Genomic DNA, 23,051 nt, shown 5'->3' with positions numbered 1-23,051 from the left:
TGGGTGGAGAGGGCTGTCTAAGCCTGCTTCTTCCCTCATGGCTGCCTTCTCACCTTTTTTTGCATTGACTGACAGATGGGTACAAGTTCTGGCACTTTACTACTTGTGCCCATTTTCCTACCAACATGAAGTTCATAACTAGCATAGAACTTAACATGCATAATGCTTACTACCTTGCATAGTACCATTGTTGTCCAGTGAGTCTATTACATCTTTGCCTTTCAGCTGTCATCCCAGCTAGGCTGCTGCAAAGGGGTCACAAAGAAGGTGTGTTTTTCCCCTGCAGATATATACTGGCTTGCCCACTGGTTCTGTGAGAGTTTACAGTCCAGACTCATTACAGGCAAATGTTAAAGGGTCTTAGAATTTGGTTTAAAAAAATAAGAGGTATATCAGATCTCTGCAGTTCAGTGCCCTGGAGCTGACCTTTGTGAATGAAATATACAGCTCAGAGCAGCCAGAAGACTGCTTCTAGCTTATGATTGCACCTAAACCAGCTTCTAGAAGCCCCGAGGCAGCAGGAAACACAAGCCATCTCCCCCTGATGCCAGTGCCTGTACCATTACTGTCTGGTCCTGGGAGTCAGCTCATGGTAGCAAACACCATTCCAGTATTTGTAGGATTAAGCACCCCACCACTAACACCTGTACCCCATCAGTGACACTTACTGTGTCTCTTGACATAACCCCTTCTGTCCAGACTGTCCAGTAATACAGCATTGGTACTCTATTTCTCATCTGCTTCATGGTTAGTATAGCCACAATATTATAAAGATCTGTTTTCACTATTAAGATACAGAATAGTAAAAGTCACATTCATAATGCACATGCTTATTTATTATTTCTTGTTTATTTTCCTATCTATTTTTCTTCTGTTTTCCACAACATCTATCATTATTTTATTTCTTTGCTCATGTTCATGGTATATATCTGATCTCTGGTTGCAGGAGGGGTAAATTATTGACTAAAATGGGTTAGTCTGTTAATAGGTATTAAGCATTAACACCAGTCTTTGTACAGCCTTGAAATATGCAGACAAATGTACTATGGTAGAACAACAATGAATAAACATGACATTTAAAAGTTTCTAATTTTGCTATTTTATTTCTATAATTCAGAGTTAAGACTTAAGTATTGTTCAAGTAGGGTTTTTTGACTGGTGTCAACATAGAGTTATTAATATACTGCTTATATATATTAGGTCAGTACAGTAATGCCAGTAATGAGCTTCAGAAAGCCATGTGCCTTTGGCCTGAGCAGTAAAACCCTGTTCAACACATAGCATGTTATCTCTGTTAGGAGGAGAACTTTTTGGGAAGGTTGCACATTTCTTTGATTCAGATGTTTATTTCAAAGGCTACAGACAGCGTGCTACTTCTAGTCTATCAAATGTGTAGCTTCATGTGTGTCTCATCTTTCTTCTAAAAAGCTCTCTCTTGACTCCCTCTAACAGATATGTTACTAGTCATGGCATGTGTTTTGAGCTGTGATTCCTTTTCTTCCATACGCAAAATACTGGCTGTCTAGATCATAATTTCTTCAACAGTTTATGACAGGAAAACAAGAGAAGTGCTTAGAAGCTATCAGATTTTTGTAGATGAACCCACTTCCAAAGTAAAATCACAATGAAGAAAAACTCATCTGCGTGGCATTCAAATCGGGCAATAAGGAAGAGTAAATGTAGTATTTCCCAAACTGAAAACTAGATGTACTCAATTTGTTTTCATTTGTCTGTGACTATATCCCTGGACCCGTAGCGAACCTTGACAGAGGATACTTTTCTCCAGGTTCTTACAGATCTTTGTAATTCATATTGATCTAGAAGCACTGTGGATCTTGCGAGGTCACAAACAGTTTTCTGACATAACCGGAAACCAGTTCTTGCAGCTTGCTTTGTTATAAAAATGTATAGCAATGCATTTGGATGTAAATACAAAAAATCTAACTTAAAAGGAAAAAGTAAAATTGACATATTTACACAGCAAAATAAATTAGAATTATGAGGAAAAAGTTCAGAGAATGGCAGTCCTGACTCCCCCCCCCCGCCCCAAAAAATGAACAACCCCAAAACATTAAATCTCAAACTGTAATAAGAAAGTTCAAGGACAAGTTTGAGAAAAAAAACTCAACTTGCAGAAGTCATAGCATATAATAATATATTCTTTTCAGAAGACATCAGAAACCCGTTACAGAGTCTGAGTGGCCAATAGATGTTTGAAGTGTAAAAGAAGTGCCCGAGGGGGATACTGGCAAAACAGGAAAAATTGTACATGTACTTCCTTTGCAGTAGTTGAGCCCTGAGCAACTATTTCAAGTTGAATTAAAAATAGAAGAGATTTTAGAAAAAAAAAACAAACATAAGGAGCAAGTAACAACAAATTGCCAGGACTGTTTAGTATGCATGCAAGAGCTATTAGCTGTCTTGAGAATAAAAATGTTAAGCTTTATACTGTGATGCATCAGTTAGACTGGTCTCTGTACCAGAGTAATAAGAAGTGGCAAATGTGACATAACGTTTTTTAAAAAGATGTGAGTATACAGTGAATTTGTGTATACAGTGTATGTGTATACACAAATACATATATGTGTATACACTGTATACAGTGAACAGTTAGTCCAAATTTGGTGTTTTGAAAACTGTAGAATCTGTGGTTCCATGCATAAGTGTAAGAAAATATTGAAGAACTAACATGACTTTCGTAAAATCATAGAATCATTTAAGTTGGAAAAGACCTTTAAGACAGAATGAACCATTAACCTAGCACAGCCAAGTCCACCACTAAACCATATCCCTAAGTGACACATCTACGTGTCTTTTAAATACCTCCAGGGATGGTGACTCAACCACTTCCCTGGGAAGCCTGTTCCAATGCTTGACAACCCTTTTGGTGAAGAAATGTTTCTTAATATCCAATCTAAACCTTCACTGGCACAACTTGAAACCATTTCCTCTTATCCTATCACTTGTTACTTGGGAGAAGAGACCACCCACCTTACTACAACCTCTTTTCAGGTCGTTATAGAGAGCGATAAGGTCTCCCGAGACTCCTTTTCTCCAGGCTAAACAACCCCAGTTCCCTCAGCCACTCTGCATAAGACTTGTGCTCTAGACCCTTCACCAGTTTCTTTGACCTTCTCTGGACACACTCCGGCACCTCAATGTCTGTCTTGTACTGAGGGGCCCAGAAGTCAACACAGTATTCGGGGTACGGCCTCACCAGTGCCAAGTACAGGGGCACAATCAGTTCCCTAGTCCTGCTGGCCACATCATTCCTGACACTAGCCAGGATGATATTGGCGTTCTTGGCCACCTGGGCACACTGCTGGCTCATATTCAGCCAGCTGTTGACCAGCACCGCCAGGTCCTTTTCCACCTGGCACCTTTCCAGGCACTCTCCAAGCCTGTAGTGTTGCATGGGGTTGTTGTAACCTAGGTGCAGGACCCAGCACAGAGCCTTGTTGAACCTCATACAACTGACCTTGGCTCATCGAATCAGCCTGTCCGAATCCCTCTGTAGAGCCTCCCTACCCTCAAGCAGATCAACACTCCTGCCCACCTTGGTGTCATCTTCAGACATACTGAGGGTGCACTCGATCCCCTCATCCAGGTCATTGATAAAGATATTAAAGAGAAGTGGCCCCAGTACCGAGCCATGAGGAACACCACTGGTGACTGGCCATCAACTGGATTTAACTCCATTCACCACCACTCTTTGGGCTTGCCCATCAAGCCAGTTTTTTACTCAGCAAAGAGTACACCCATCCAAGCCCTGAGCAGCCAGTTTCTCCAGGAGAATGCTGTGGGAAGTGGTGTCAAAGGCTTTACTACAGTCTAGGCAGACAACATCCACAGCCTTTCCCTCATCCCCTAAGTGAGTGACCTTGTCATAGAAGGAGATCAGGTTAGTCAAGCAGGACCTGCTTCTCATAAACCCATGATGACAGAGTCTGATCACCAGACTGTCCTGTACATGCCACGTGATGGCACTCAAGACCATTTTCTCCATAACCTTCCCTGGCACCAAGGTCAGGCTGACCAGCCTGGAGTTCCCTGGATCCTCCTTCCAGCCCTCCTTGCAGATGGGCATCACATTTGCAAACCTCTGGTCGACTGGGACGTCCCCAGTTAGCCAGGACTGCTGATACATGATGGGAAGTGGCTTGGTGAGCACTTCCTCCAGCTCCCTCAGTACCCTTGGGTGGATCCCATCCGGCCCTATAGACCTGTGTGTGTCCAAGCAGTGTATCAGGTCACTAACCAATTCCCCTTGGATTATGGGGGCTTCATTCTGCTTCCTGTCCCTGTCTTCCATCTCAGGGGGCTGGGTCACCAGAGAACAACTGGCCTTACTATTAAGACTGAGGCAAAGAGGGCAATTAAGTACCTCAGCCTTTTCCTCATCCTTTGTCATTATGCTTTCCCCCCCATCCAATAAAGGATGGAGATTCTCCTTAGCCATCCTTTTGTTGCTAATGTATTTATAGAAACATTTTTTAATTGTCTTTTACAGTGGTAGCCAGAACCCTTTAGTGATGGATTATTTGAAGGAGCTGGTTCTTGTGTGGATTACAATGGTTTGATTGATATATGTCACATACTTGAGTAAAAAGATAAGATTCCTCAACAAAGGTTCTCAAACTGAAACTAGTAAGGAGGCAATAATTTCAGGCATGTGTTATTCAGAGAAGTCAGAGATCACGTGGGACTTTAATTCATTGTGAGGTGACACATTTTGCTGATGGTCCCACCTTGTTCATGAGCAACGATATCACAGTACACAGTGACTGGCTGATAAAATGTCAGAGGAAAATCACTGCCAATAAATACAACCAAAGAGTACAAGGAAAGAAACTCTTGTGTTATGTATGGTGTAGTGGTCTCTTAAATTAGGCATTGCCACTGAGGATAGAGATTTTGCAGTTAGCTGGGTCGGCCACTGAGTATGTAATCTCCATGCTCAGTGCTGGTGTGAAAGGAAACCAAGCAGTGGGAGATATGGAAAAAGGAAGAGAGAAAGAAAACATCAATATGCCCCTGTGGATGCTATGTCCACACTGTGTACACTAAGTGCAGCACTGGATACTGAATTAGATGAACCTTTAGTCTAAGCTAAGGGTGGCCGGTTTATATGGTTTACAGGATAATGTCATCTGTACATATACTGTGTATCCAGACAATATGTAGCCAATAAGGGCTACAGGAAGAATCTGAGTACTTGCACAATCTAGGAAAGTTTCTCAGATGCAGTAAAAAACTTGTGAACATTTGTGAAGTAGTTTGTAAGTAATACAGTGCTGAAGTTGTAACTCAGTTATAAGCCTACTACCATCAAAGATGAAGTAGGGACCTCCAGCTCAAAGGATTTATGGACTTCTTAGCTTTGGTGATGCACTGAGTGCCCATAGAGCAGTAGCAGAAATAACGGGTTTTACAGTAAACTATGAAGGGAAATGTGTTTAGAATGTGCTGTTAAAAAATTGCTTCCTTTGGTAACAGTGAATCCTCTTAGTCTTAGTGCTGGCTTGCAGAATTCTGTTTCTGGTTAGGAGATCCTAGTCATTGTGCTTCACAAATTACATCAGGAGGGATCTCAATAGTTCAGAGATCTCCGAAGAGCAGGGGATGCTAAGTGTCATCTGTGCTGTAATATTTGGGTGTTGGGTTTGGAGTTACAGTAATTATGATTGTGGAGGTGAATTAGAAAAACAAACGTGTTTGTTAAGAGATTAATTTAATCATCATAGGTATGAGAGCTGGAGCATTCACAAAGGCTGGCGACCAGTTCAAACTGGTTTTCATAATCCCCACCCACCTAAGTTCTACCAAAGGCATTAATTTTAAAATGTTGCATCATCAAGGAAAAAAAAATACTCTCACTGGCTGATCAATGAACCTGAGAGCAGGACATTCTCACCTAGAAGTTCTTGTGACCTGATTAACCTTTTTGCTTTTTGTGGCTGAGCCCCATTCTTGCCTACCCCAGTCCTAGAAGACCTATAGTGCTCTGCTGCTCTATGGAAGAAGGCACCTGGTTATTCCATGAAAATCTGTCTGGGCTTTCCCTGGACCCCAAAGGTTGTTTTTTGATGAAGGATCTTACTGTGATTCCTTTGGAAACGCCTTCCTCTGTGATTTGTCAACAGGCTCTATTGGCCATTGCTCTCCAAGCTGATGAAGGGAGCAGGGGGCAGAAGCATGGTGTGCCAACGAGAGGAGAGTGGTCTGCAAGTGACTGTGGGTGATGTGAAGAAAAGCAGGAAGAGAATGTCAGAGCAGATATCAGTATGTAGGAGCCAATACTAGACAAGGTATTGACAAGTTTAAGGTAGGGAAGTTTTGATCTGTACTGAAATAGTCACAATTCCAACAGTTTTCTAACAAAAACTAACAAATTTGAGATGCTTGTGTAATGGCTAATTGCATGGACAAATCGCTTTTTTTACTTCCCTGCATATTGATCTAGAGTAGGACTTTTAAAAGCTGTGCAGTGTTGGCCTAAATTTCCTCCAACATAGTTAAAAGCAGTGGGCAGAACACAGCATAATCTACTCTATATCCATTCAGAATAAAATTGAAACCTGCCTCCCTTCTGTTTCTGTTCCCTGGTGGACTCCTGTGTTTGTACCCTCATTTTCAACAGAGCTGTTCTATATGAGTAGAGAGACTGACAAGGAGTAGTAAATAATGTAAATTGCCTCTGTGTCTTGCAAGACCATTTTCTGTGTCCTTTCTTTGAGCATTAGCCAAAATCCACATTGTGTGCTTGGGCAGCTGAGCTTCTGAGTCACAGAATAATGTCCTTACTGTTTACTTCAATCCACTTTGATCAGCCTTACTTGATCAGCTGCATGATTAAAGGTAGGCACTCAATTCAGTATCACTCAGGAGTACAGAGGAGGTAAAGGAAGCAATTCAGATGAGATGGTCCCAGATAGCAGGGTCAGTGGACCAAGTGGGAAGGTGAAAAAGAACTTTTTAATGAAGGCTTTCAAAATAATGTTAGTTGCTTAAGTCTTGAATTACTCACTGGGATGGTTCTTGTTAACTATATTTTCATGTTGTATAGACACACATTTATTACAATTTTAAGTACTATATTGCTGTTGGAAACCCATAATTAATTGATTAATTTCTTTCTTTCTTTAACGCAAGAACATTATTAAGAAAGAAGGATGGGCCAGTAGTTGCACAGCATTGGGCTGGGACTTGGGAGTTTCTGCTTCCCTTCCCAGCTCAGTCACAAGTTCACTTTGTATAAACGTAGCTTCCTGTCTGCTTGTAGCTATCCACTGCAGATGATCATTCTTCCTTTGTTTAAACGCTCAGAGAGGGATTCAGGTGTCTTACCATAGGTAAATAGTATAATTTTAAAAGCACAACACTGGGCTGGTGTTCAGGTGAAACAATCCCCACTGGCATGGTGCTTGTGGGTGAAAAAAGCCTTCTTATTGAGCACAATGGCCTTACTCTTCTCTATTTTCCTGTACAAGGTTGTTATGTTGTAGGTACTGGCAACAGATATTTGCATTTTCTAGTCATGAAAGAAAAAAAATTCTAGGAAAAGGGTTGTCTTGGACAGTGTCATGTGGTGCATGCAGATTATTAATACTTGCTGTGCTGAATCACCTCCTCCCATGCCATAATGTCCCCAGGTAGCTAGCAACTTTTGGACGCAAGGATTAAGCACACCAGGAAAGAAGACACTTTCTGTAAAGTCCAGAGGGCTTTTTATGGAAGCTTGCAACTGAGGAAGATTACCAATTTCACTCTGTAGCTGTATAATGCTGCAGCCTGCAGCCCACATATTTTCAAATTGTGTATCATTGTTACCGAGGGAGGTGCCATGGTATCAGACTGATAAAAATGATTCTATCTTCATTAAACTCAATAAAGAACTGAAATGATGCTTGAGGCTGCTGAAAGTTACTTTTTATTTTTATCTCTTCTTATCTCAATGAGGAAGTTAGATGTGTCATTTTTATCTTATACTTGGGAAAACTGAAGCCCATCAGACAGTGCTAGTGATGTTCCCAACGTCAAAGCTGAGCTGTTCAACAGAGCTAGCAACCTATCCTGAATTTCAAACCAGTGGTTCTCTTATCAGGCAATCCATCCCATTCTGAAGTCATTCCAGTGTCCTGAACAGTATTTGAGCAATAGAAAATATTCTTAGAGACCTTTATAGTCAATAGATTGCAACATGGTTATTTTGTCAAGTATTTTTGGGGTTAGAAGGAAAAGAAAACTAAATGCATAGTATTCTTTCACAAGATCTCTTCTGAAAATCATTCAGGTATGAAAATCTCAGAAATCTATTTTGTTATACTATATACACCACTAATATTAGTGTTACAGAAACACTCAAGTCTGAAAAGAAACTCCATGGTAACATAGACTTAGGTAATGTAGACTTTGTCATGGTTTTAATTATCAGAAGCAATAAACCACATCTGTTTGCTTATTTCAGTATTCTGGACTTTTATTCCTATTGAAAGTAAGTAGTAGAGAAGCAAGATCTAGTTCAGTAGATGAATGATCAGTATGAACCTGGGTAACGTGGTTTCATGACATAGTTTTAGAGTTGAAATTGTAGTCAGTAGAGAGGTGGGAATGTAAATGGCTCGTGGCAGTCCATGGTACACCTAGCACATATACATCTGTTCATCATTTTATTTTAAAACTGGCATAGCACCTTATTGTTGCTGCTATAATGAAATGCTAGGGAAGTGTCTTGTTAAAATGTAGCTTAACACTTTATTAAAAACAAAACAGTAATTACAAGGCCTCACAAATGGAAAAGAAAACAAAGGCCTTATAACCATTTTGTATCACAGTTCATACTTGACCACTATGGCCTGTCATTCACCTAGGCTTTGATGAGTAAAATAATCTCTGTGTTTGTGACCTTTTACAGCCAGAATTAGAAGGAACAACTAAAAAGGAAACGGGAAAAAGAAACAAAGAGGAAAACAAAGAAACGGAGTGTTGAGACAAGATTTATCTACATTCTGTCTCCATGTTTACCTAGGTAACAAAATTACACGTGAGTAAATGAGTATAAAGGAAAAAGAGTTGTCACAAACAGGGAAATGTATTTCATGTCATCGCTCAATCATGGTGTTCACTGTTAACTGGAAAGATTCATTCAGCTTGATCCACGAGCGTTTTATTCCTATAGAAAAAGTTAATAGAAACAAGCAGTACTTTTTTTCATTCCAACAATTCAAATTTGTGCAAGAGGGACAAGCAGCAGTGGGTGGCACATGCAGTATGTGGATGTGTGCGACTAGAGAAAACAGCTTGCTACTTGTATTCTGACCACCTGCCCAAGGCAGTAACTCAGATGCACACAGAACTGATACATATGAAGAGGCCACATCAGTTAGTGTAGGAAATTCATCAGGGAAATATGTCTATCACATATCCTCTCAATGGCATGCACAGTCAGATTGAGAAGGTACAGGCACTTAGTTTACAGTCCATACTGATGATGAGGATCTGGAGGAACATTTGGCTCTGGTCAAACTTTGAAGAGCACCAAGGCGCTGTGATGTGTGGCTGTCAGCTCCATGTGTGCTTCAGCAGGGCGCAGAAAGCCTGACTTTTGGCACCAAGAGTCAGCATGTGTTTCCAGTGGTTCCAGGCACAACCTCCTGGTTTCCAGTAGGGTCCTAGTTACACAATGTTTGGGCTAAACTCCTCCACGTGGCCAGAGGCAACAGACAGAAAGTCACAGCTGCTATTCTAATGGCTGGATTGTCAGCCCCACTGGCTGAATTGCAGAGATGATCCTTGGAAACCCTATTTCATCAATATTTGCTTTGTTTCTTCCATTTTTTTAGTTGCCTCTAATTTTTATCAGGTCTGTTTAATGTTTAACAGTGGAAATTAAGCAGAAGATTATGTAGCAGTATAAGTAACAGTGTGGAGAACAGCATGGTCAGCTGAAAGCATCAGGGCTTCTGATTTTGTAAGTACTGCACATGCATTTTACTTAGAGACTTGCAAATTATGCTTTCTGTGTTTGGTGAAATTTTCACGTTAGGTTAATTTCATTTGTCTGCTTGTGACTTGGTTGTGTGCAGAAGTTGCAATGAAATATTAATCAAATAAACATGCAAGGAACTAGTGGGACCTGCTGTTCAGGGGGAATATGCTTAGCCTGAAATTAGAATAAAATAACCTTTGAAGTCATGGGGACTTATTAAGTAGTTGTTAAAGTTGAATACTGATGAAATCACCTTTTAGATTGGAAACAGCCTTCACAGTGACTCAAATTTAGCATAATATCACTAGTGACTGAACAACCAGGTCCAATTTATAAACTCTTCTGATGACTTAATGTATAAAATGACCATTGAATTGCTAAGGCCAGGCTCGCTAATTAGGACTGGAGTGAGTATAGGAGTGCGTGGAAGGCCACAATTTAAATTTAATTACCCCTTTTATTCCAGTAGACAAACTAATCTGTGGCTTGGCAGAGAATTCTTTTCTGAACTTCCTATTTGCATATAAAAAATACAGCCCATATTTAATAAAGTCTTTCAATTTTTTTCAGTTTTTAAATGGTAACAAAAATATTTTTGACTGAAATTTTCTAATTTCAAAATGTTGAAATTAATGTGATAAACATCTCTAAAGGAAAAGTGTGTGTGGAATACTTGATTACAATATTCAGTGTTTTCCAGCTTCTGGTAGAAGTACTTCCTTAATATTTCTGTAGAGAGCTGTTATACTAAGAACCTTTTAACTGATCTGATATAGTAGGAGTTAGCAACAGAGCCATGCCTAATAAAAGCTTGCTGCAGAAAAACCATACTCTTTGCTTCAGAAGTTCTTTGAAATTTAGGCTAAGCTTTGCTTGGACACAGGAAATGGTCATGAACAGCAAAAAAATTATCCTCTTTTTCACATAAGTGTGCGATATCTTAAATAAACAGAGAAAAACAGTCTATGAAATGTTAAATAGCAAGTACTTTTGAAACACTCTCTCTACTACATGATTGCTTCATTTGTCTGCCATATATAAGGGGTTTTTTTTGGCTAGGCGGAAGAGGGAGAGTTCTGCCTAAAAGACATGCAAATTGTTGAATCATCTTCCCATCTAGGGCCATATTCAATCTTCTGGATTAAGGAAATTAAAATTTAGTGTTACCGTTTCTTGCTGCAGCTCACTGCAGTGGTCATTGTCTGCTTTCAGACATATACAGCATATTCAGATCCTAGCAAATATGAGAACACAAAACTAGTGTATATATTTGCTATAAAAACAAGGAAGACCACCATACCAATAAAAAAAATAAAACAACTGGTTAATCACCAAGAATCCTGGAGCATAGGCTGCCCTCAGAAACTCCATCTAAATCTTGTTTAGGTAGTAGCTACAGTCATCTTTCACATCTGGGAATGAATACAGGACCAAGAGAACTTTACCTTAGCAGAACATGGGAAAATGCATTCCTGGAAAAGAAGGATGCAAACAGGCTATGTTGGCCGTAAACCAGAAGAAGAGGAGCCATAACAGCAGGAAAGTTCTAGAAATGCTTTCACACAGGAGCTGTGAGGGCAAAAAGCTTATTTTAATAGATAGCATGTCATGTTTCTGAAGAGAGTTTATGTGAGATGTCTCCCCAAAATAGCAGGGAACCGAATTCAGTAAACTAAAGACTTGTTCCAGCTCCTATGGAGGTCAGGAGGCTCATGTGAAGTATATTACACAGCATTAGGAGAACAAGCATAATGAAGAATCTTGTAATCTCCGAGGGGATTAATCTGAGTGTCCTTTGGTTTCCAAATGCGATCTGTGCTCCTCTTTTCCTCTTGGACTCAGGTCCTTCCTGTTTCTCTAGAGATAGGCACACATCCCATGTAGGTTAACCCATGGTGAGAGGCAAACCACCATCTTAAAAGTTACAAACACTGACTGTAGCCCACTGAAAGGAGGGTCCCTTCATTCCAAAGATGTAGCTCATTAGTTGGTGCAAATCTGCTGTTTCCCATGTGCTCTTATGCCCACTTCTCAGTGATATGTTGCACTGGATACTCCAAGGTTTTGCCTTGAAGTTTATGCAGATGACTTTCATCCATCACTTATCAGCTGTGGCCAATAACTGGCTATGTGAGTAAGTAACCATAAAGTAAACAGGGGTGTGAATTTAACGAGCACTGGATAGTCCATGATAACCATCTGTCTGTGTGCTGCTGCCCTGATGAAAATGAGGGAATTTATCCCACTTCCATTGACCTGCCTCGCATTTCCTCATACTTCCCAAAATGCATTTGGGCAGGTACTGTGGAGTATTTGATGTCTTTGAAACCCACACCTTGGGTAACACCTCATGGTAACTTCTTTGTTTGGATGTATCCTATAGGAGAGAATTACCCAGGGAAGATAATGTCATTGTTAATAGATATTATTATAGACTTTGGCTCTATGGTTTCATTGCCAATGAAGAAAAGAGTTGCCTTTTCAGGTAGTTACAATGGAATATTATGGTTTTATTATGCCTGAAATTTTAGTTTATAATTTGGTTGAATTTACATTTGACATTGTGCCCATGGGCACTTTAAATATCCTATGTACATTAGATCATTACAGTTGCACTATATAATATTTATGCTAACAAACTATTCATTATTTCTTATTACCAAGATCATTAGTACCATCTGCTCATCTAATGACTGTTTATTTTGTGACAGAATAATCTGAAAAGAAGATGAAGTATCCTCTGTGCCTGTGTTTACTCCTTGCTGTTCTTTGTGCCGTGACCCATTGCCACCATGAAGACATTTGCCATGAAGTCAATAATACTAATCTGCACAATGGAGCAGAAAATTTATTATCACATAACTGTGACAAGCAAGGCTCTAACTATGCAGATTTTGTGTTTAGATTTTACAAGCAGGCTATATCAAAAGAAGCTGATAAAAACGTTTTCTTTTCTCCCATGAGCATCTCCACTGCCTTTGCCATGCTGGCTGTTGGTGCTAAATCAACCACTCTGTCTCAGATTTTTGAAGGACTGGGCTTTGACGGTCTGACTGAAACTCGCATACATGAAATCCACAAAAGTTTTCATAAAGTTTTAGCAGTACTGAACTGTACTGATGTTAATATCACATTAAATATAGGAAATGTCCTTTTTACAGCTATTGGGTATGAGCCACAGGAAACATTTTTACAAAATACCAAACAGTTTTATGATGCAGAGTTTTTCTCTAGTGATTTCCATAAACCAGAAGAAGTTAAAAAGCAAACCAATAAATATGTAGAGGAGAAAACTAAGGGGAAAATTTCTGAATTAATTGGTCACCTTGATCCAAGTACTGTATTGGTTCTTGTTAACTATATTTATTTTAAAGGTAAGATATTTAACATAATTTTCCAATAGATTATTTTGATGAAAAACAAAAATTGTAGGGAACTCTTGATGATTTATTAGCAAACTGACTATTTAGGAAAGAGTTAAACTGTGCAGGACCTTCAAAGTAAAGATTATATCTGGCCAAAAGCAGGGTATCTGATTGCTGAGAAATACCGATTGCTTGATTTTGGCCCAGTTTGCTTAAAAGCTGTGGACAGAGAAATCCCACTCTAGTGGACTGGCTGATAGATAGGAACCCACTGCACTCAGTCTTGCTGGTCTGAGGCCATAATGACTAAAGATGTTTCCAAGATCTCTATGCTGCCTGTATGTGCCAGTCAAACTTAGTGAGCTGACATGCTTGCACTTCCAAGGTCCCATGATTGTGGCAGACCTACTAGGTACACTGCATGAAAACTTGGGACATAGCATTCTGAGGGCCTGGGCTTCTGGAGTCTTTCCTGAATGTTAGGATCCTGTATTCTGCTTATCAATTCCTCACCAGGATGAGTGCAGTCAGCTTGCATCTATATGGCCTAACAGGAAAGGTGTAACAAGATCCTGTGGCTGAATTTTTAAATGATTGAATTTAAATGACATAAAAGGCCCAAGTGATGGGAACATATGACTACAAAAGAAGCAGGAGTCTCTCAACTGGTGCTCATCAACCTGTGGTTGTTTTTCAGCAAGACAGGATTTAAGCTAACTATGCTGAACTTACTGCACAGCTAAAATGTTTTATTGCGTGTTATGCAGGAGGTTGAAGTGATTCAGTTATCCTCTTCTCCCATAAACAGCCCTCCAGCATCCTAACATTTAAGTTGATCTGATTTACATCAGCCATTTTTTATGATCTTCACATGTTTGAGTGCAACATCTTCTTTTTCCCCTGTTAGCTGCCTGGGAAAAGTATTTTGATCCTTTGCGTACATATGAGCATGATTTTTTTGTGAACACAAATACATCTGTTAGAGTCAAGATGATGCAGCATGACAGTGACTATGACAGTTACTATGACCAGGATCTCTCTTGTGAGGTGGTAGAGGTGCCTTACCAGGGCACTGCACGAGCATTGCTTATTCTGCCTGATGATGGAAAAATGAAGCAAGTGGAAGATGCTCTCTCCAAGGAAACTGTTTGCAAATGGGATAACAAACTTGAACCCAGGTAATTCCAGGTAGATAGATTACTACATGTGAGGACATGTAATTATTTATAAAAGAAAGCATTAATTTCAGATCTCTTCCTCCTGGATATAATATCCTGATTTCATAAAGTGGGGTTTTAAGTGATTCCCAAAAAAACTCAGAGCAGAGCATAACTGATAAGCAACTACAGGCTCTCTGACCTGATAGAAGGGGACGAAGTGTTTTAACAACTGCCTCAAGACTTGCTTTGCTACCTTTTGGCTATCATACCTCTTCTTTCATGGTGCTAACATAACTCATTTGCTTCACTGTGTCCTCATTTTCCCTTCTTTTAGCCTTCCGGCAATCGGTTTTCTTACTCTCTGTGGCTTCTAGCCACAAAACTCTGCTAGCTGTGTATGTGGCACTTCGACGAAAGAGTGGCAATGAAGAAATTAGTTTATTTTTCCAAAATTAAAGGGGGAATGTAGATTCAAGAAGATGGCACGTCTCTCTGGATGCCAAAATTGCTTAGGGAATACAAATGTTACCATCAAACAAATTAAGAATCAGAAGAATGCTTTCAAGTGAATTGCATTCTACCCAGCCTGATGGCTGAAACCAGGCTGCAATACTTCACAGCTGTTTCATTTTCTTTGTTCAACAGGAGATTAAATCTGCAGTTACCAAAGGTTTCTATTAGTGGATCTTACGATGTTAAAAACCTGTTTGAGGAAATGGGCATTACTGAAGTATTCTCTAGTAATGCTGATCTGTCTGGAATTAGTGGCAGCTGTGACCTTCAGGTTTCACAAGTAAGTGAACAGACAGAGCTGGTGATGGGGTGGTGGTTGGTTGCTCTGATCAATTATATCTGGGGATTTTAAAGACTTGCTTTCGCTCCTTGTCTTACTGAAGTTATAAGTAAAACTCACAATGACATGTAGGGGCTTGCTTAGTAATTGTGCTTTTCTACAGAGAGGGTCTCCTGTCCCATCTTTGTATTATTTTAATATTGTTATTAAAAGGCTGGATATTAAGTACATGGAAAAGTTGGACAAAGTTTTAAATGATTTCTTGGCACTGGAATATGATTGTTTACATGAGATTTTGTGAAGTAAATGATAAATGAGGGGTATATTATGATATTTGTGTTGATTAGTACCTAATTTTTTTAATATTCTTAAAGTTTCCAGGAAACTTCCAGTTTGCAGTAGCAGAATTTCACCATGTCGGTTTAACCTATGATTTAATGGTAAAGATGACAAATTTTGCCCCTGTATTAGCATTTAAATAGCAGTCTTTCATTAACCTTGGCAAGAAAGTGTGGCTAGTGGAAGTCCAAACCATCTAAGAAAATCAACCAGATAGTGCATGGATTGTTATTATCCCTCTCCGCACTGGTGAGGCTGCATTTACAGTGTGTCCAATTTTATTTTTGGCTCTTCCCGTTCAGTCCTGACATGGAAAACACTCCTCTTCACAGAATCACAGAATTGTCTAGTTGCAGGCCATTGGAGATTTACCATACAGGAAAGTTTGGTCCACTGGATTTTGTCACTCCTCTCTTCTCCTAAATATTCCATAAGAATAGAGTTTATCTTTACCTCCCTCTTGCTGTCCCATATATAAACCACAGTGTTTGATCCTTTTCCCTGCAGGCGATTCACAAGGCCCTGCTGGAAGTTGATGAGGCTGGAACTGAGGCTGCAGGGGCCACAGCCATAATCCTTACCAGAGGTCTCCGTCCTTCTGTTACCATCAAATTCAACAGGCCCTTCATTATCTTGATTTCTGACAAAAAAACCAGCACCACACTTTTCATGGGGAAAATTGTTGACCCTACTAGGAAGTAATTGTTGAGTTGTTGGGCATACTGGTGTTTGGCACGAGTTATAATGGCTACAGTGTTCTCACATGTGGGTTAGTTAGTGCTACTAACTACTCTGATTGAGCGATAGTCAGACGTAAATGAGGAATTTTCTTATCAAATTAATAAGCAAAACAATTGTAGGAAAACCCCAATAACTGAGATGTTTTAAATATAACATTTTCACCAGTTGAGCAATTCAAGTTACTTACACATTTTCTAAATTTTTCTTGGAAGATAGTTTTTTGTAAAGTTTTCTGTTATTTTTAAAAGTGAATTGTCTCTGCTAAGCAGTTTTGTCCAGACTGCTTTCAGGTCTGGGTTACTCACCAAAAGCTTTATTCCATCAGATAACAAGTCCCTTGCAATCCTATTACATCTTCTCCAGGGCTTGGGGCTCAGTATTCACTTGAACTGATCCCTACAGAGTCCTTTCTTCCTTACATAGCTCTGTGCTGCCTAGGCCGTTGCTTACCCTTAACCAACCTGTTCTTTCTCACATGTTCCAACTCTTTGCCTAGGCTGTCTTAAAAAAACATTGATGGAAAAGATAAAATCCCTGAGACAATAGACTTACTCGGCTGTAGCACTCACTGTGTCTTTTTGCAGTCCAGAGTCAACAAAAAACTTTGAGAGATGGTGAAATTAAGCATAAATTGTCAAAGAATTGTCCTGTAACAACATCATCCATGATTATTGCTATGGCTGATAAATAAAATAAACACTGTCATTTAAATCCATCACTTAAGGACTGACTCCAGACTCTTGTTATCATTAATAAATCTTTTAAAATCAACAAAACCTTTCAGTCACTCTTATTAACATAGCAGGGTGTCTGTAAAATATGTTTTAAAGGCTGTTAAATGAGTTCAACTCTTCTCATATGGAGATGATGATTCTTTGCATTCTCTCCTTACATGCTTACTTGGGTAAAACTCGTTTTCAAGAAATACATAAGCACTTTCTTGCTGTTGTGGGTCTGCAGATCACCCACTCCTGCTGCATTGGAGCACTGAGGCCCAGTGCTCAGGCTTGTTGAACTCTATAGCAAACCCTTTATCACGCAGCTGCTGCCTCAAGGAGAGGCTGACTTCTGCTTTGACAGCTGCTCTCTCACTGAACTGCTTTGACTTGTGCTATTGCATATTGACCTTGAATAAATTTTTTGCAAGTGGAGTTTAGCCTCTGCCCCTGGGAAGATGATGCTTCTGAATGCACACGACTCATTTTTACAGTGGTCCTGGCAATGTACTGTGAGCACTGTGAAGGTGGTGGAAGCCTCAAATCAACAAACAAATTCCCCACCTCTGACATCTCTCTGGTCCTCTGATGTGTTCTCCCAAACTTGGTCTACCACTCACAGAGGTACTTTATTGAGACCCCCCAGTGCTTGTAGCATGGTTTTGGTGTAAGGGGAGCTATGCTTCTGACTGAGTGGGACTTGGAGACTGCCGCCTTGTATAAGTCCATTTGCTCCAAGCAGCAAGAACTCAGTGGAAGCCGTGAGCTATTGTTTCTGCTGGGGCAAGATACCATCACTCAGTGGACTGGGAGATACCGCACCTCAGTGCAAAGCAGCGGCTTTTACAGAGTTGAGATCAATGATAACTTGCTGTGGTGTGACGCAGCCTGCTCTGCAGTGGCTGTACAAACTCAACAGGAGCTTGGAGCAGCTCCAGTGAGATCCCACCCTGATAAATCTGTGCACCGGTGGTACTGATTAGAAGGTAGGTTGGTGAGATCTTTATCAGAGTGGGGTGGCAGAAAAACAGGTTCTCAGCCTATTGCTAAAGGGAAGGAGGTTAGGAAAAATCTCACGGTTGCTAGGACAGAGCAGAGGTTTTGGGAAATAACACATGGAGCAACTTCCTGACCCATCTACCTCCCAGGAATTTGCTTTTGAGAGTGGAGGCAAAGAACTGCAGGAGGAGAGCTGCACTGGGAGTTTTCACACTGGAGTGTAAGAAGTGACTGCCTCTGGCCAAAGTATCAAACAGGGCACCTTTGAATGCTGGATTGGTTTGGGAGGTATCTACCAAGATGTGGGGTATCGCCACAGCTGTCCTCCAGTTGAGGAACTTCACACTCCAGACCAGCAGGTTGGTCTGAGTTGTGGCAGAAACCTGGAGTATGAAGAGGGATTGTCCCAAATCTCTCTGTAAGGGAGGATGTGGGGAGGACAGGAAACAAATTAGTCTTGTGCCATACATATGTGGAAGGCACAAAAATGCCTAGTTCACAGTATGGAGATCTATAGAGACTGAACATACCTAGCTGATGCTACTCTCAGCGTAGTCCTGATGATGTTCTTTAGGAGCTGGACAATTCTGCAAAGTTTTTGGGGAGAGAGGGGGCATTTTGTCCTAATTCCAAGAAAATCTACTTGCATTGGTTTGCCTTGCATCATTTGTACTTGTTGCTTTTGTCTGTCTTAATCTGTGATAGGGAACTTTCCTCTTCATGCTATCTAGTTGCATTAATGGTAGAGAAGGAAAAGGATTCTGATAGACATAAACTAAAATTTTCCTTTAGGGACTATGTATTCATTTTAACTGTGGTAAACACATGTTTTACGGTGTTTTTCACTCACCTGTAGGTGATTTTATTAACACCCTTCAATCTTCCACTAAAACAAAACCAGACCTGATTAGGACAGCTTAATCTCACACATGCATTCTCTCAGTCTATGGGACACTTGGATCCAAACTAAGCCATGAAAGAGAAATAGAGATTCTTTACACCCTACTAAGTGTCATCTACCTTCCTGCAGTGACATTCAGCAGAAGGAGATAATGCAGCTTACAGTATGTGACTCCTATCATAAACTTCCAAGATAAATGACCTGCTGTGGGTCTGTTAGACCTGACCTGACATGCTTACACAAACGTCTGAGGAAAAGGACTTACCTAAAGAGGGCATGTGTCAGCTGAGATCCCCTGGGAACCCACTGGGCTGGGTCTCTGAAAGACAGCCTAGTTGTATCCCAGCAGACCTGAGTGACAGACTTCTCCTGGCAGCCTCTGAGCCATGCAGGAGACAGTAAATTTGTTCTATCTGATGGTCCACTGGGACTCTGTTTGTTGATGGGATAGCTTCTGTCAGTAAAGCTCCGTTTGCTTTATCCAACGGCAGAGTCCATGTAGTATGCTGTGACAAACGATGAAGCAATGGGTTGCAGGGCTAATGTGTTATGCGTCCAATACATCTTACCTTTCATCAATAAGGAAAGGAGCTGACTCAATGTCAAAAACCACAAAGCAATCAGGTAATCACAGAAACACCAGTTGCTCACATAGGCCCTGTTATTCAGATGTTACTAGCAATTTGGACCTAACTTTCTTATTCTTAACTATGAAATTTCAGCTTCAACCCTGGTATCTGGAGAACTTGCCCTTGAATGGGCACACCAGCCCTCTCCCCACATCTGTGTCATCCATTCAGCCCTTGATTGCTGCTGCTATTTCAAGGAAATGGGAATTCACCATTATTTAAGCCAACTGCATTCTAATTGTTTCAGTAGACTCAGTACAAAAAAAGCAGCAGGCTTTTTCTCTGTACTCACACTTATTTCAAGCGGAGAATCACTAAGCTCTTAAAAAACAGATGATTATAATAGTTCCTGGGCAGGGTGTTTTTTGACTGTGGATTCTGATAACTAGGAGTACCTGTATGGAAACTACAAGGCAGTAACAGTGCCTCACAGCCCAGCTCATCATTGGCATGAAAAGGCTGACAATATATTCTATAAGCAGCTGGGAGAAGTCTCACAATCGCCAGCCCTTCTTCTCGTGGGGGACTTCAATTTACGAGATGTCTGCTGGAAATACAGTACAGCAGAGAGGAAACAGTCTAGGAGGTTCCTGGAGTGTGTGGAAGATAAGATAACTTCCTGACACAGCTGGTGAGTGAGCCAACTAGGGAAGGCACCCCGCTGGACCTGTTTTTTCTGAACAGACAAGGACTTGTGGGTGATGTGATGGTTGGAGGCCATCTTGGGCATAGAGATCATAAAATGATAGACTTTTCTATTCTTGGAGAAGTAAAGAGTGGAATCAGCAGAACTGTTACCCTGGACTTCTGAAGGGCAGAATTTGGCGTGTTTAGGAGCTGGTTGACAAGAGCCCCTTGGGAGGCAGTCCTAATGGGCAAAGGCATTCAGGAAGGCTGAATATTTCTCAAGAAGAAAATCTTAAACACACAAGGAGCAGGCTATTCCCATGTGTTGAAAGACAAGCTGGTGAGGAAAAAGAGCAGCCTGGATGAACAGAGAGCTTTGGCTGGAACTCAGGAAAAAAAGGAGAGTTTATGACCTTTGAAAGAAGGGGCAGACAACTCAGGATGACTACAAGGATGTTGTGAGGCTATGCAGGGAGAAAATTAGGAGAACCAAAGCCCAAATAGTACTTAATCTGGATACTGCCGTAAAACATAATAAAAATGTTTCTATAAATACATTAGCAACAAAAGGATGGCTAAGGAGAATCTCCATCCTTTATTGGATGGGGGGGAAAGCATAATGACAAAGGATGAGGAAAAGGCTGAGGTACTTAATTGCCCTCTTTGCCTCAGTCTTAATAGTAAGGCCAGTTGTTCTCTGGTGACCCAGCCCCCTGAGATGGAAGACAGGGACGGGAAGCAGAATGAAGCCCCCATAATCCAAGGGGAATTGGTTAGTGACCTGATACACTGCTTGGACACACACAGGTCTATAGGGCCGGATGGGATCCACCCAAGGGTACTGAGGGAGCTGGAGGAAGTGCTCACCAAGCCACTTCCCATCATTTATCAGCAGTCCTGGCTAACCGGGGACATCCCAGTCGACCAGAGGTTTGCAAATGTGACACCCATCTGCAAGGAGGGCTGGAAGGAGGATCCAGGGAACTCCAGGCTGGTCAGCCTGACCTTGGTGCCAGGGAAGGTTATGGAGAAAATCGTCTTGAGTGCCATCACGTGGCATGTACAGGACAGTCAGGTGATCAGACTCTGTCAGCATGGGTTTATGAGAAGCAGGTCCTGCTTGACTAACCTGATCTCCTTCTATGACAAGGTCACTCACTTAGGGGATGAGGGAAAGGCTGTGGATGTTGTCTGCCTAGACTGTAGTAAAGCCTTTGACACCATTTCCCACAGCATTCTCCTGGAGAAACTGGCTGCTCAGGGCTTGGATGGGTGTACTCTTTGCTGAGTAAAAAACTGGCTTGATGGGCAGGCCCAAAGAGTGGTGGTGGATGGAGTTAAATCCAGTTGATGGCCAGTCACCAGTGGTGTTCCTCATGGCTCAGTACTGGGGCCACTTCTCTTTAATATCTTTATCAATGACCTGGATGAGGGGATCGAGTGCACCCTCAGTATGTCTGAAGATGACACCAAGGTGGGCAGGAGTGCTGATCTGCTTGAGGGTAGGGAGGCTCTACAGAGGGATTGGGACAGGCTGGATTGATGAGCCAAGGTCAATTGTATGAGGTTCAACAAGGCTCTGTGCTGGGTCCTGCACCTAGGTTACAACAACCCCATGCAACACTACAGGCTTGGAGAAGAGTGCCTGGAAAGGTGCCAGGTGGAAAAGGACCTGGCGGTGCTGGTCAACAGCTGGCTGAATATGAGCCAGCAGTGTGCCCAGGTGGCCAAGAACGCCAATATCATCCTGGCTAGTGTCAGGAATGATGTGGCCAGCAGGACTAGGGAACTGATTGTGCCCCTGTACTTGGCACTGGTGAGGCCGTACCCCGAATACTGTGTTGACTTCTGGGCCCCTCAGTACAAGACAGACATTGAGGTGCCGGAGTGTGTCCAGAGAAGGGCAAAGAAACTGGTGAAGGGTCTAGAGCACAAGTCTTATGCAGAGTGGCTGAAGGAACTGGGGTTGTTTAGCCTGGAGAAAAGGAGTTTCGGGAGACCTTATCGCTCTCTATAACGACCTGAAAAGAGGTTGTAGTAAGGTGGGTGGTCTCTTCTCCCAAGTAACAAGTGATAGGATAAGAGGAAATGGTTTCAAGTTGTGCCAGTGGAGGTTTAGACTGGATATTAAGAAAAAATTATTATCTGAAAAGGTTACCAAGCATTGGAACAGGCTTCCCAGGGAAGTGGTTGAGTCACCATCCCTGGAGGTATTTAAAAGACACGTAGATGTGTCACTTAGGGATCTGGTTCAGTGGTGGACTTGGCAGTGCTAGGTTAACGGTTGGACTCGACGATCTTGTAAGATCTTTTCCAACCTAAATATTTCTATGTTTCTATGACATTAATCTAGGTAGGTTTTGGAGGTATTAAAAACCTCATGGCAGTGTTGCTCCCTAATCCAACATTCAAGACTTGTCTTCAAAGCACAGAAGCACTGATGTTTCCCAGCATAAAAATGTGCAAGAGAAAGAAAAACATTTTTTAAATGCAAATGTTTCACTGAAAACTCTAAGTATTCACTGCAATGAGAGCTAGAAAGAGTGCAAATTCTTACAAGGGAAAGGAGCATGAAGACCACCATGGTGTATGTATCTCTGAGTCCTGTGACACATCCTCCAAATCTTACTCATTCGTCCTACATTTCCTGATGGGTAGTGTACCTCTGCTCTTACCCACATGGGGCTGCTTTAATTAGATTTAAACTGAGCACATGTATGATATCATCTATTCCCTGTAAACCGTTAACCAGCAAAGACTGCTCTCAAATATCCTGTATTAAATTTCCAGTCC

The 23,051-nt window shown here is 41.2% G+C and overlaps 1 protein-coding gene across 1 annotated transcript; it reads left to right on the top strand.

Annotated features, from left to right (window-relative positions):
* The first annotated feature begins 12,716 nt into the window (after window positions 1–12,716).
* On the top strand, window positions 12,717–17,101 carry LOC141961903 (alpha-1-antiproteinase 2-like). Its single transcript, XM_074909256.1, has 4 exons — window positions 12,717–13,362; window positions 14,261–14,531; window positions 15,159–15,306; window positions 16,153–17,101. The coding sequence occupies exons 1-4, from the start codon at window positions 12,717–12,719 to the stop codon at window positions 16,345–16,347; spliced, it is 1,260 nt and encodes a 419-aa protein (XP_074765357.1). The 3' UTR covers window positions 16,348–17,101.
* Window positions 17,102–23,051: the final 5,950 nt, after the last annotated feature.

Source organism: Athene noctua, chromosome 6 (genome assembly GCF_965140245.1).
Source record: "Athene noctua chromosome 6, bAthNoc1.hap1.1, whole genome shotgun sequence".
NCBI classification, from domain to species: domain Eukaryota; kingdom Metazoa; phylum Chordata; class Aves; order Strigiformes; family Strigidae; genus Athene; species Athene noctua.
The sequence above is the reverse complement of the archived record's forward strand: the minus strand, read 5'-3'. Positions and strand labels throughout refer to the sequence as shown.

What these genes read in the sequence shown, in the direction of transcription:
- LOC141961903 (XM_074909256.1), top strand. Translation starts at nt 12,717, where the DNA reads ATGAAGTATCCTCTGTGCCTGTGTTTACTCCTTGCTGTTCTTTGTGCC. An exon ending in TAACTATATTTATTTTAAAG is followed by an intron (nt 13,363 to 14,260) that starts GTAAGATATTTA and finishes TTCCCCTGTTAG; the next exon opens with CTGCCTGGGAAAAGTATTTT. An exon ending in GATAACAAACTTGAACCCAG is followed by an intron (nt 14,532 to 15,158) that starts GTAATTCCAGGT and finishes TTTGTTCAACAG; the next exon opens with GAGATTAAATCTGCAGTTAC.